Source organism: Molothrus aeneus, chromosome 17 (assembly GCF_037042795.1).
Source record: "Molothrus aeneus isolate 106 chromosome 17, BPBGC_Maene_1.0, whole genome shotgun sequence".
NCBI lineage: Eukaryota > Metazoa > Chordata > Aves > Passeriformes > Icteridae > Molothrus > Molothrus aeneus.
Window position 1 is genome coordinate 6213093 of NC_089662.1, and position 13819 is coordinate 6226911.

Consider the following 13819-nt stretch of genomic DNA (forward strand, 5'->3'; position numbering starts at 1 on the left):
AAGCCGATGGAAGGGACGCAGAGGGTGCTGCGAAGTCTCGCCCCGTGCGAGCCGCCCGTGTGACACAGCTGCTCTGTGCTGCCTGCCGGAGCAATGAGCCATCGCTGCGGGGACATGCAGCCCCGGCCGTCACCCTGGGAAGGTCCCTTTCCCATCCCGTCCTTCCCATCCCTCTGCTCCAGCGGCTGATTTCGGGGGCGCTTGGTGCGCTATGTGGGGATGGCCCCGGGCGGCGGCGGCAGCTCGCTGACCTGAAACCAGCGTGTGCCATGCCCGGGGCTCGCTGCCTTCACCCACCTCCCAGTGAGCCTTTGGAGAGACACCGAGGAGCTCGGCAAGCCAGGGCAGCGCTTCCCCGCGGGGCTGCCCCGGTGCCTCGCACACTCCCAGCTCCAAGGAGCAAGATGGAGATGGATCGCACGGAGGGCGACTGCGAGGGCAGGGGGGCATCGTGTGCCCGGCGCAGGGCGGCAGCGCTGCCCGGGCCCTGCTCGGCCTGAGCGGGCACGGCACGGCACGGCCCGGCCCTGCCGGCTGCGGGGGCTCAGCGCTTCCCACCCGGGCAGCCTCGCAAAGACCTGGGGTAGCCCAGGGCCGGCTGAGACGGGCACCCCCAGCGCGGCTGGCACAGCCATCCTGTGAGCTCTCCCGCCTTCCAAGGCACTTCCAGCAGGTAAGACTTCAGGAAAGCCAGGGGTACCCTCGCCTGCTCCAGATTCCCGGCTCGGTTCCGTGTGACAGCTGTGGTGGTGGCTCGGCGGGGACACCGCCAGCCTCGCACGGAGCTGTGCCGACCTGCCAGCCGGTTTCACCAAATTCAGCTCGCTGGTCTTGTCCAGTGCGTTCTCCCCGGGCATCCTCAGCCCTGTCCCCTATACAGAGCTCCGCAGGGGCTGGCGGGAGGCAGAGGCAGCCACGAACCGGGCACCGGCGGTCTGGAACCGGGCACTGGGAACGGGAATCGGGAGCCGCGCTCTCCCCGCCTGCTCCCGCGCCGCGGCGCCGGCGGGCGGGCGGAGGGCGGCACCGGGAAGGGCGGCGGGCGGGACCCCCGGCCCCGCGGAGCTCTCGCCGCCGCCGCCGGCCCCGCAGGGCTCGGGCTCCGCGCCGGGCGCGCTCGCTGCGGCGGGGGCGGCGCCGAGGCAGGTGAGCGGCGGCGCGGGGCCGGGCTCGCCAGCGGGGTGCTGCGGGCTCCGCCAGCGCGGGAACCGCGGCACCGGCACCCGGGGCGGGCGGGGACGAGGGCAGCGGCATCCCGGGGCGGGGTGGGGACCCGCGGCATCGGCATCCCTGGGAGCGGCAGGCACCGGCATCCCGGGGACCCGCGGCGCTGGCATCCCGGGGTGCGGCGAGGACCTTAAGATCGGTAACACAGGGACCGGGGCACCGGCAACCCGGGTACCCGGGGTACCAGAACCCCCGGGCATTGCCGGGTTCAGCAGCCTGGGGTGCGTCGGGGACTCGGGGCATCGGCAACCCGGGGTGAGAGGGCAACCGGAGCAGAGGCATGCAGGGATGAGCGGGGAAGCGAGGTACCGACATCCCGGGGTAAGCGGGGAGCCGCCGTGCCGGCATCCACGACCCGGGATGCTGCTGGGTGCCGGGGCGCAGGGACCCTCCTCCCCGTCCCTCTGCGGGCGGGTGTAGGAGAGTCCCTCGCCCCGGAGCCTGCCTTCCCCGGGGGCTGCATTCCCCCTCCCCGGGGAACGGAGCACGGAGGTCCCTCTGGAGAGCTGTGCACGCTCAGCGTGAGACCTGGGAGTGGAGGCTGGCACAGCGCTGGGCTGTTGGTAATCACCCTCTCCTGCACCCGAGGCGAGCAGGGAGTCCCCCGTCAGCTCCATCTCCAGCCCTGAGCATCTTGGTGGCCTCTCAGCATCCAGCAGCCGCTTGTGCTCTGCCTGCAGGGAGCAGCCACTAGTGGGAATCCCCCTTCCATTCTCCCCTCTGCCTGCCTGGCAAATCCCCACACCGCCCAAGGCAGGGCTTGGACCTGAGCACAGAGACGCTCAGCAATGGGGATGGGGCTCTGCAGGGGCAATTTTGGATGACCAGAAAGCAGATGTCTCCCCAGTCCTGTCCCAGCATATGGGTACAGCACCCTGCAGGAGCTGGGATGCCACCCAGCCCCACGGGCCCCCTCAGCTACTCAGCAGGGGACTCCCAGTCCTACCCCAGTCTCATGGATATCTTGCACAGGATCTCCTCAGTGGTCTGCAGCCAGCACCCCTGCACACCTGGGACATGCACGGTCACAAGCCCCGGGTGACAGGGCATTTAGGGTAGGCTACAGGCAAAGGATAACAGGTTCCTCCTCCTCTACGCATTTCTAATGGCTCCTTTGAGACAAGCCACACGACTCCCTGCTGGGAAGCCTCGCTGAGCTGTAAGTACAGGGTTTTTTATTTGGACTGTTAATCTAAATCCATTGTACCTGGTTGGAAAAGACCCTGTGTGCAATGCTCCCTGCACTTGCTGCATCCTCACTTGAATGTCTATTAGCACCTTCTTTCCCACTCCCCTGAGTTCCCTTTGCCAGGTAGAATAAATATACATTACTTCCATTTGAAAGCCTTTGAGAAAAAAAAATATGTTGTCAAGGGAAGCTCTTCTAGCATTTCTTATAGACATGCTTGATCTGTTTTATATTTTATTTTTACTGTCATAAATGCATATACCAGGGATTTTATTCTCCACAAGATAGATATTAATTTGAATGCCCAACACCCAGCTCACACTGGCTTGTGTAATTCTGACGGTTGTCTCAAAATAGCTTACAATATATTTCAACATCTATCAGAAAGAGACTGGCTTGATCCGTTCCCTTTTTCCAATCATTCATGGAAATTTTGGGTCAACTAAAGGAAAATTTTGCAAATTCACTTTCTCCCAGACAGACACATTTGTATTCTCTGTCCGTTGTGCTTTTAAATAAAAATCACCCAAGCTTCCTAAGTGAGCTTTTGTTTCCCAGCTGATTCCCCTGCAAACGTGAGTGGGGTGCAAGCTTTGATGGTCCAACAGGGGAGATCACACTGGGTCCCAGTTCAAAGCCCAGTTCTGTTCTAAAGCTGAGCTTAGCTGCTTGTGGAACAAATAGGCAAGAGAGTTATAAAACTATTAATTGCTGCTTTAGATTCCTAGATGAAAGCTGTATGTGGGCAGAAATAATTTGGTCTATTCATAAGTGAATATCATAAAGGAACATCTCTGGCAGTTCGTGACCCTTCTCCTCAGTCTGCTTCCAGTGCAGGAGGGATGGAGGGATTTCCCTGGGCTACAAACCTTGCAGGTCCTGACACCCATCTTTTAATTTTGAGCTGGGAGAGGGGTAGGAGCCATCCCCTTCTGGCTGTCAGGGTTTGGCACGTCTCACCCAGAGCCACAGCTGTGCACTGGGGATGGTCCTGCTGAGCTGGAGGAATGCTTCAGGCTTGTCCTGCCATCCTGGGCTGTCCTGTGCCCCAGCCCAGCCCCCAAGCCACCTTGCCTTTGGTTTTAGTGGCCTCACCTTTCAGAGAGGCTGCTCTATAGGGAGGGTGCAGAGAGAGTCTGAGGTTGGTTTTGGGATCAGCTGGATCCCACAGATGCACCTCCAGGTTCCCCAATCTGTGTGTGTGTGCTTATAGCCTGAATGCATGAGCATCCTTCTGGAAGGAACCTGGATTAGTCATCCCTACCCCACAGATGGGCTGTGTGATGTCTTCTCTGGAAAAGCCAATCTGACACTGAAATTCCAATTTATCCCTGAAAGAAGGGTTTACACCCCTTCTTCTCCCTTGCTTTTGGCTTAAGCATTAAAAATGGATCCTTCTCCTTCTTCCCTCCCGTTTGAAAGGCGAGACATGGAGTCCATTAAGCTCTGAGGTTTATCACCAGCTGGTTGCCTCCTCCAGACGTGGTGTGATGGAAGTGCTGGTTGTGGTGCAAAGCTGTGTCTTTAAGGAGCCCCGGGCTGGGAGATGCAGTGGAGTTCACAGATGCTTTTGCCAGGCTGTTTCACACAAATCTGGCATTTCCTGCACCCACAGCCATGCTCAGCTTAAAAAACACCTCCAGGGCTCAACCGTGGCTCCATTACCTGTTCCTCTGCAGCTCTGCTCTACCCTACAGATTTAGAGGTGACCGTGTCCCCCAGGTCCCTCCCAGTCTGACAGACCTTTCACACCGAGGTTCTCAGACTGGAAAGCAAGCAGAGCCCTGGTGTTTGCCCCATAAACCCGGTGAGATGGCTGCTGAGGAAGAACTCATGGGACTCCCCTGGGTGTTGTGACCTAGCTCATGTTCCTGACCTCGGTGTGGGACCAGGCTGTTCTCTGTGGGGTCTGCTGGCACCTCAGCATCACTGCAGGGGCTGCAGTCTTTTTTCCCTCAGCTCCTGCTGCCTGTTTGTGCCCTCTGTCCCTGCGGCCCCTAAAAGCTTGGAAAATTCTGTGGGTGACATAAGACAGGAAAAAATGTAATTCCTCCACCAAGAGAGCAAAGCAGTGTCCCTCAAACCCCACCACTCTGTGCCAGGAGCAGGGAGATCCTGTGAGTACAGGGCTGCTCCATGTGTCCCCTGGTTGTTTTGACGAATAAGGCAGGTGGAAAAATCTGATTTCAAGGTGGTGCGTAAAGATCACGATGCTTTTTATTTGCCTTTTTGCTCTAAATTTCTGAGCAAGACAGGTAAATGCATCTGCATCTGGGAACGCTCCTCTTTCTTTGATGCTTTAACGGTTTCTCATTAGAAAATAGAATTTCTGCCGCGCAAAAAAGCCCAGCTCCCTGAAACTTATAAATCCCTAAAATGCAATAGAAATCAAAATGCTGGGTTTTTATTTCCCCATTGACATACAGATTTTATTCAGTCATCAGTGATTCTGAATCATGTTTTTGCTATGTTTCAACATAATCAAAATAATCTTAATATTTTACATGGCAGGACACACAAGAGGAAACAAAACAGGCAGATGAATTGTTTTGACACTTCTTCCTCTCAAATTCTCCCTAAAATTGACACCTTCTGTGACAATACTTTGATTTTGGCAAAACTGCCTGTGCTGCTGGAAAGATTGCACCATCTAAGGACTTTTTGACCAGGTCTAATTAGTAGCGTGGGTAGTGGGGCTACAAAGCACTTTGGCAGAATCACAGCAGTGGTGATTTGACAAGATCTAATTTTTCCTCTGGGAGACTCTTTGGGGAATAAATCTTCTCTTCAGTAACTAATTACCTGTTTGAAGAAGGAGAGCCCCATGGGTGAGGTACTGGAGGTGAATTAAACTGCCTTCCTTAGGCCATTAACAACCTGCAAAGGGAGAAATTTTAGCAGGTAAAAAATCAAGGAAAAGTTTCACATGGAAAAATCATTGGCTTTTCTTTTTTTTAGTTTCCATACCACAGGAGAACAGCAGTCTAAAGCTGTTTTTCTCCCCTTCTCTCTCCTTGGTCCTCACTTCTCAAAATGCAAACATCCCTCCTCATTCCCCAGGGTGCTTCTGCTCCCCCACATCCAGGAGCAGCCCTCCAGCCCCGCTGTCTCATCCACAGGTGGAACCCGCTCCTGCTCTGCTGATCATGGTCAACAAGACCTTAAACTACTGGGGTCCCAGTTTTGAGGAGGACGTTATCAACATCAACGTGGGCGGTCTGCGGCGGCGGCTCAGCTCCAGCGCGCTCTCCAAGTTCCCCGACACGCGCCTGGGCCGGCTGCTCTCCTGCGACTCGGAGGAGTCCATCCTGCAGCTCTGCGATGACTACGACGTGAGTGCCAGGGAGTTCTACTTCGACAGAAACCCCGGCTTCTTCCTCTACGTCCTCCACTTCTACCAGACGGGCAAGCTGCACGTCATGGAGGAGCTGTGCGTCTTCTCCTTCTGCCAGGAGATCGAGTACTGGGGCATCAATGAGTTCTTCCTGGACTCCTGCTGCAGCTACCGCTACCACGAGCGCAAGCTGGAGAGCCGGCACCACAACTGGGACGAGGAGAGCGAGGTGAGCAGCGTGGACACGTCCCCTGATGAGATCTCTGACATCAACCACGACCTGCTGCGCTACAGCACCCTGCGCTGCGGCAACCTGCGCAAGCGCCTCTGGCTCACCATGGAGAACCCGGGCTACTCCATCCCCAGCAAGCTCTTCAGCTTCGTGTCCATCAGCGTGGTGCTGGTGTCCATAGCCACCATGTGCATCCACAGCATGCCCGAGTACCAGGAGGTGGATGAGAATGGCAACGTGCTCGATGAACCCATCCTGCACAAGCTGGAGTATTTCTGCATCTCCTGGTTCACCTTTGAAGTGTCCTCCCGCCTCCTGCTCTCACCCAACCCCAGGAAGTTCTTCAAGCACCCACTGAACCTGATTGACATTGTGTCAGTGTTGCCCTTCTACTTCACCCTCCTGGTGGACGTGACCATGGGCAGTGACTCAGAGCTGGGCAACCTGGGCAAGGTGGTGCAGGTGTTTCGGCTCATGAGGATATTCCGGGTGCTGAAGCTGGCTCGGCACTCCACCGGACTCAGGTCACTGGGGGCCACCTTGAAGGTAAACTGGCTCTCTATCTCCTTACCTACTCCTTTAGACTAGTGCCTAGTAGGGCTGAGAGTGACCTGCTGAGCAGGTAGCAGGCCAGCCAGCAGCTGTTGGGTCTGCCAGCACCAGTGTGAGTGGCTCAGGGCTGCTTCTGTCCCCATTCTGGAAAATGGGGAACCCTCCTAAGGGCATGCTGCCAGCTGACCAGAGGCCAGTGCCCAACCCCTGGTGTCTGCCCTTTTAGGGAAACAGAAATCCTGCTCCAGCTGAGTTGATACTTGAATGCTTCAGGATACAGTGAGGTTGGGACTGGCACAAAGCAGCAATAGAAAAGCAACGGGTGAGTTGTATGGCATGGGACAACCAGCCCTAGGAAGGGGCTCAGCAGAGCCTGGGTTTCCAGCAGTTGCCCCTCAGTGTGATAGAAAAATTGGCAAGCAGGGCTGGGGGAAGCTGGTCCCAGGACCATGTGGTCCTCAGGAGGAAGGTCTGGAGGAAATGCTGAGCAAGTGGAGGACCAGGATTCAGGTGTACCTAGATGCAGCATCCCTGCAGGTCTGGTGAGAGGGTCCACATCTCCCATAACATGCCCCAAGGCTTATTTCTCCAGATCCCCACCCACAGCTCCCCTGGTGTCTTTAGACACACCAAGGGCAACTTGAAATCTGTCCTGCAATCCTCACTATCCTGGTGCTGCAGCCAGACCTCCATCACTGCAGCTCAGCGGTGAAGCAGGAGAGCTTCCATACCCAGTGTGGTTCTGCTCACCCCCACCATCTCTCCCCTCCATCCTTCTCCTGCTGAAGGCCATGTTCCTGAATCTGGGGAGAAGGAAACTCACCTCCTGTGCTTACACAGAAAATCCAGCCTGGTGCAGAGGCCAATTAAACTCAGCCTTTAATTGTCCCTGGTTCTTGGTGATTGCATCAACAGGAATCCTAAAGCTGATCCTTGAGCCTGCTCAGAGTGACACATGCTCCCAATGCCCTTCCACGCATGGAGCTGGTGCTGGGCATGGGGGGATGATCACCAGGGCAAACATTGCCTCTTCTTGGGTCAATTGCACAAATATCCCTGGGCTTTACCCCCTTCAAATGACTAGTGTGCCACACGAATGGCCAAGGAAGCAATCTTTGTAACAGAGCCTGAAATTCAACCAAAGGGCCACTCCCCTCCCACTCAGTGCCTGGCATGGGAGGGAGCTGCAGCTCCTAGTGCTGCTCCCTCTGAAAGGCCATGTCAGGGATGAGTAGCTGGGGACACCCTGTTTTTGCTGCTGCAGCAGTGACAGGGCTGGCATGGGGTGTACTGGCCTTGGCTGCTGGGGTTGGACCTGTTCCCATGGCTGAGTCACGGAGGAAAGCAACCATTGAGTGTGAATGGGGGTGAGGATGGGCAGCAGGAAAGGTCTTCTGCCAGCTTCTGCTCTGACGCAGGATCAGCCCTGCCCAGAATTAATCTTGCAGAGCCCACAGAGCATCAAAATATTCCTGACATCCTCAAAAACTGCTGAGAACAGGGTCCAGGGTGGGTTGCTTGAAATGAAGATGCCTGAAGTCCTACCTGCATCACACTTGCTTCTGAACACTCACCTTGAAAGGGCACTGACAAGTGACAGACCCAGGTAAAACTGCTGGTGAAATTCAAGTAAACTTGCACAGGTGGAAAGGGCTCCCTAAGTCCTGCTGGTGCTCCATCCAAGCATGAACACCACCTTTCAGCAGAGCAGGCACTGATGGACTCATGTGCACATTACTAAGCACTAAAGGAGGTCTGGGGAGCCGGCAGCATCGCGGCTCCGGCCTCTGACGAGCGGCTGATTCAGCCAGTGACGTGCTGGAAAGTGCCCCTTCCTGGGGACTCCGCAGCCAGCTCTGAATGGGGATGAGCAAAGACACAAATCTGATGCAGCAGCTTGGCATTGTGATTTAGTGGGCACATAAATTACAACGTCTTGTTAATCATAATTTACTTCCTATTGCGAGAGCAGAGAGCAGGAGCAGAGCAGTGGAGGCTGTTAACAGCCAGGAAGGGGGAGCGATGGCTCTGGCAAGCTGAGTGATTGTTCCCCTGTCACCAGAGTGCTAGCTGAGGGAATTCTGCCATTTGTGCCCTGTAAACCCTGAACAGCCCTCAGACTGCTTGGGGCCTGATCCACAGCGTGTTTAATTTGAGGAGAGGCTTCCTACACGTCTCTGCTCTTCCTCCCCACCATGCCCGACATCCTTTACCACTACTGCAGCTCTGTGGGTGTGGGTTTGGACCCCTCTCCCACTGGCTGTTGATAGATGTTGGTCCCTGGGTAATTACAGCACATACAGGGATCTTCAGGAGTTGTTGTCTGTCCCCTCAGGGGCATTAATACATAAAGAGGTTGGAACTCTGCACATCCCGTGTCACCCTGCTGTCACTACCATGGGCCATCTTTGCTGGGTTTCCACGCTCCTATTTCTAGCAAGACTCAAAGTGGGCTCTTCCATTCCAATTCTTCTGCTGTGCTGGAGAAAAGATGTGCATTTGGCAGGAACCTGGAGAGACTGCTGCTTGGAGGGCTTTTTGCTGGAGTCTTTTATTACCTAGCATTGCCTCCCCCAAGGCTGGCTGCTTGCTAAGCCTGCAACCCACCCAAACCCTGGTTAAAACTGCATCCCACCCAAACCCTATCCAAGCCTGCATCCCACCCGACCCTTGGCTAAACCTGCATTCCATCTGACCCCTGGCTAAGCCTGCATCCCGCTCAAACCATGGCTAAAACTGCATCCCAGCCAAACCCCAGCTGCAGCTGCCTTCCCCCTCAATCAGTGAGCAAACCAGAAGTTTTGCAGATAAAGGGCTGCAAATAGATGGCAGCCAGTGCCTGAGGATCAGCTGGGAGGTTTCTGGAGCCTTCCTTGTGCTGCAAACCCTGACCCTATGTGTAAATTGAAGCAGCAGGAGCTATGGAGCTTCCTGACTTCCCCTTTGCCTTCCCCCTCCAACACATCCCAGGGCCAGAAGTGATACTCTTTAAAAATGCATGAGGTTATTTGGTGCTGCTGGTCCCCAGCTGGGATGTACATACCTGCTGTTAACTTCCAGCCAGGAGCAGGTCATTCTTGGCCAAGTGATACACCCTTGGCTCTGAGCTGTTTGTCCTCTCAAGGAGCTCCCCTGGCACTGCTGTAGGTGAGTGAGGAGAAAGGGAGGAGAAGGAGGAGGAAGGGGAGGAAGAGGAGGTTATTTGGTATTACTGGCATTATCTGAGCAGCTTTTGCCAGCTGTCTAAGCAAAGTCTCCTTATTCCCTGCCATGAATCCACCTCCTTTTAAGTCTCATCCCAACCACAGAAGCCTTTTCCCACATCTGCTGCTGTTTGCTTTGTTCAAATGTTGTTTCCTTTAGCCGTTATGTGGTCTCCGATAAAGCATTCTCTGCTTGTTAGGAGACTGGGAAAAAATCCCTATAATCAGAGCTCTGCTTTCCTTTTCCCAAAAGATGAAGAGCAAGCTGGCAGGTCAGTGGGCAGAAACATCCAAAAAATTCACTTATGGCAGTCAAGAGGTGATTGCACAAAGCCATGCTGGGAGGATGGTGGTGGCAGCCTGTCCCCTGGCAGTCCCTTCCTGGCATGACTTGCTGCCTGGTCCTCCAGCTGCCCACTGCCTGTTCCCCCTGGGCTCCTGGCACAGGTTTATACTTTGTTCAAATGTTAGGAATATAAAAAGAAAGATCACAGCACAAATGTTTTAGGTTGAAACCAGAGAAATGATGTCTTCTTCAAGGAGCATTGCATACCACTGCCATCAGGGTTGGGTGTCCCAGGGCTCTATTCCCACCAAGGCTCCCAGATCCCTTGGGCTGTACCTCATCAAGCTGGGGCTTGCAGCACCCTGCAGGATGGGTGCTAAGACCAGCCCATGCTGACACTGGATGGGTCCCTGGTCTGCCCTGATGACCAGGGATGTTTGGTTTGGCGTCAGCTCTGATGTGATGTTTCTATGTGTGTGTAACAACGGGTTTCATGAATGCTGTGGCTCAGTGGTGTGGGGGTACAGGAGGGACCCTGGGGCTCAGGGGTCCCCAGGGAGCCTGGCCTGAGACCTGGGTAAGAGCTGAGCTGAGCCTGCAGCAGAGACCACGTCCTCTCTGTGAGCAGTGCCAGCGACTCAGGAAGGTACAAATTGCTTCTTTTAGTGGCTGCTATTAGGTGGTTTCTGGGGACCTGCCAAGATAAAAGGAAAATGTGCTAAATATTGTTAGCTGAGATCAGGCCAGAGTGAGTGCTGGAGGCAGGGGAGCAGCTTCTGCTGGGGATCCCTGGCTGGGGAGCCCAGATCTGTCTTCCCTCCCAGCACTCACAGGCTGGTGGAGTGCAGAGAGGCAGCTGTGGGTGCCAGGAACGATTCCCGGCTGCACCACTTGCTCCAGGTGTGAGTCACTCCTGCCCCACCCCAGCGCACCCCTGGAGCAGGACATCCCACAGCAGAGGTGGATGGAAGCCCTGGGATCCCTGTGGAGGAGTGCAGGGAGGCTGTGTTTGCACTGTGGGATCCCTGTGTCCTGATCAGTGCCCCTCGCTCACCAAGGGCTCTGCTTTGCCTTCCAGCACAGCTACAGAGAGGTGGGGATCCTGCTGCTCTACCTGGCTGTGGGCGTCTCTGTCTTCTCTGGCGTGGCCTACACTGCAGAGAAGGAGGAGGACGTCGGCTTCGACACCATCCCGGCGTGCTGGTGGTGGGGCACGGTCAGCATGACCACTGTGGGCTACGGGGACGTGGTGCCCGTCACCGTGGCGGGCAAGCTGGCGGCCTCGGGCTGCATCCTGGGGGGCATCCTGGTGGTGGCACTGCCCATCACCATCATCTTCAACAAGTTCTCCCACTTCTACCGCAAGCAGAAGGCGCTGGAGGCGGCCGTGAGGAACAGCGGCAAGAAGGAGCCCGAGGAGGGCGGCAGCACCTCCAGCCATGACCCCGACTCCGAGGCCCTGAGCGAGACCTCCCTGGACAGAGCCAGCCCCGACCGACGTGGCCTGACCCCCGGGGCCCACCCCAGCCCCTGAGCCCTTGCTCTGCAGCCCTGGGGCACCTGGGACCTGCTGGGACCCACCTGGGGCATTTAAAACCTGCTGGGACCCACCTGGGGCACCTGGGACCTGCTGGGACTCACCTGGGGCACCTGGGACCTGCTGGGACCCACCTGGGGCATTTGGAACCTGCTGGGACCCACCTGGGGCATGTGGGACTTGCTCATGGTGAGCACCAGGACACAGCAGAGGAGCCATGGCTGGCATCACCCTGTGAAGGACAGGAGGGGTTGGAGGCGATGCCCAGGGGGTGCTGGCTGCTTCCAGACCCTGTGCCTGCCTGGATGTGTCTCAGCCTTCACCTTGCTCACCCGTGGCTGCAAAGGGAGGTTGTGGTGCTGGATTTACCCCTGCCAGAAAGGGAGGCAGAAAATAAGAAATACAAGTGACCCCTGATCAGGCACTGCCCCAGGTGTATGGAGGGGGATTTTCCTCTGCCCTAATGTTTTGCGTTGTCCAGGATGAGGTTAAATAGCTCAAGGATGAGGCAGCCCTCACCAGGCTGGCAGCCCTTAGAGATCCTGTGCCATGTCATCTCCAGCCCCAGCCTTGTCCCACCCCCAGCAGGAAACAGGCTCAAAAGGCTCAACTGCCCATCCAGCCATAAAGGAAAGGGAATGAGCCTGTATGGGAGGAGAGGGAGTGTCCAGCTCAGGGTGAGCCCCATGGGAGTGGGGTGGACTGAACCCCACCTTCTTTCCATTGCTGGGATTTATCTGCTCTCCTGCACTGTCAGCACCCGCAGGGATCTGGGGCTGTGCTGGGAGCGTGGCACAGCTGGGAGCACTGCCCACACATGGGGCAGGGACACTGCCCACACACCTGGGGATGGCCAGGATGGCAGAAGGAACACTGAACTCTGAGGCAGCAGCAGTCAAAGGGGTCAAAGCTGGGGGAGCTGAGGAGCCAATCCCAGTGGGGCTGTCCCCCAAACCCTGGTCTCCCTCACCACAGCTCCTAGCCTGGCTTTGTCCTGCCTCTTCCCTCCCTGTCTCGGGGCCAGGAGGGCTGTAAGGAGGGGGTCACACTGCCCCAGGTGTCCTCACAGGGAGCTGAGCCCCCCAAGTGCTGCTGCACTCACCTTCCCCCTGCAGGGAGAGAGCTGGGGCAGAGGGGACCTTGCGCTGCTTTTGTCACCACAGCCCCTGAGCCCCTCACAGCCAGGCAGGGAGGTCAGCCTGGAACACAAACCCCTTCCTGCCTGGACCACAGCCCACCTGAGCACTTTCAGGGCACAGCATTAATTCCCTACAGAGCTTTTCCTCACCCTCCCACCCTGTTCTCTGTTTGGAAATGGTGCAGCTCTGTTGCCCACAGAGAAGTGCACCCAGCAATGCCTGTTTTGAGCAGGAGAAATGTGCATCCCACAATCCCAAACACCTCAAACACACTTTAAAGGCTGCAGGATGACCCCACGTACCTGGACCATGGCTTTGCTGCTGCTTTCCTGGCTGGGTTTAAGCACAGCTGTATTTGCTGGTGCTGGCTCTGCCTGTAGCAATCTGCTGGTCACAGGCAAGGAAAGCCAACACTGGTGCAGGTCCAGCTTTTCCAAGCCCAGTGGGACTCAGGGAGGCTCCCCAAGGAGTGGTGGTGTGGGATGGGAGGGTGCTCACGCTTCTGGCATCATCAAGTCTTCCAGTACCAACTCCATGGTCCTCTCTGTGCTTATTCCTGCTGGGAGCTGGGACTGGAGAGCAGCACCCTCTGCTCCAACCAGCTCCTGCTGCACTGTTACTTGAATACAGGAAGGAGTTTCCCCTTCTCAACATAAATATTCCAGTAGCAAAATGTATTCAAATGTGAAGAGCAAATTATATCTATTAATGAAAAAGCATTATGCAAATAATTAGAAGCATGTAAATTAATTTTCTATCTATGCATGGGATGCATACTGTATATTTTATTAAAGACCTCAATGACCTGCTGTGGATGCTGGTTTCTGTTTTTGTGGCAGCTGGATGTGCTCGTGCAGCCCATGGGCTGAGCCAGGGCTGGGTCAGGGTGAGCAGGAGCAGCCAGTGCTGCAGGTCCCTGTCAGCAGCTCCAGCCCCACCTTGGAGCCCAGCAGAGCTCCCACCTCAGCTCTGCTCTGGATGGTGGGAGCTGTGGGATGCTGTGGGATGCTGGATGCTCTCTAGCTGACAGCTGTCCTCATGCCTGGAGCACTGCTGTGATCCTGGCTGGAGTAACTAACTCACCTTCCTGAGGCTCAGTGAACCAGGCATTCCTGGGGAT

General features: G+C 56.2%; 1 protein-coding gene across 3 annotated transcripts; it reads left to right on the forward strand.

Annotated features, from left to right (window-relative positions):
* The first annotated feature begins 571 nt into the window (after positions 1–571).
* KCNS1 (potassium voltage-gated channel modifier subfamily S member 1) lies at positions 572–13508 on the forward strand. Of its 3 annotated transcripts, none has more exons than XM_066561795.1 (3): positions 572–673; positions 5536–6528; positions 11102–13508. In XM_066561795.1, the coding sequence occupies exons 2-3, from the start codon at positions 5563–5565 to the stop codon at positions 11555–11557; spliced, it is 1422 nt and encodes a 473-aa protein (XP_066417892.1). In that variant the 5' UTR covers positions 572–673; positions 5536–5562; the 3' UTR covers positions 11558–13508. The 3 variants fall into 3 exon arrangements, with proteins under 3 accessions (XP_066417892.1, XP_066417893.1, XP_066417894.1); XM_066561796.1 differs by lacking the exon at positions 572–673 and adding an exon at positions 1093–1146 and having other exon boundaries at positions 5477–6528; XM_066561797.1 differs by lacking the exon at positions 572–673 and adding an exon at positions 1121–1146.
* Positions 13509–13819: the final 311 nt, after the last annotated feature.

Coding starts and splice junctions, on each gene's coding strand:
- KCNS1 (XM_066561795.1), top strand. CDS start 5,563: ATGGTCAACAAGACCTTAAACTACTGGGGTCCCAGTTTTGAGGAGGAC. Junction 6,529..11,101: donor CACTGGGGGCCACCTTGAAG/GTAAACTGGCTC, acceptor TTTGCCTTCCAG/CACAGCTACAGAGAGGTGGG.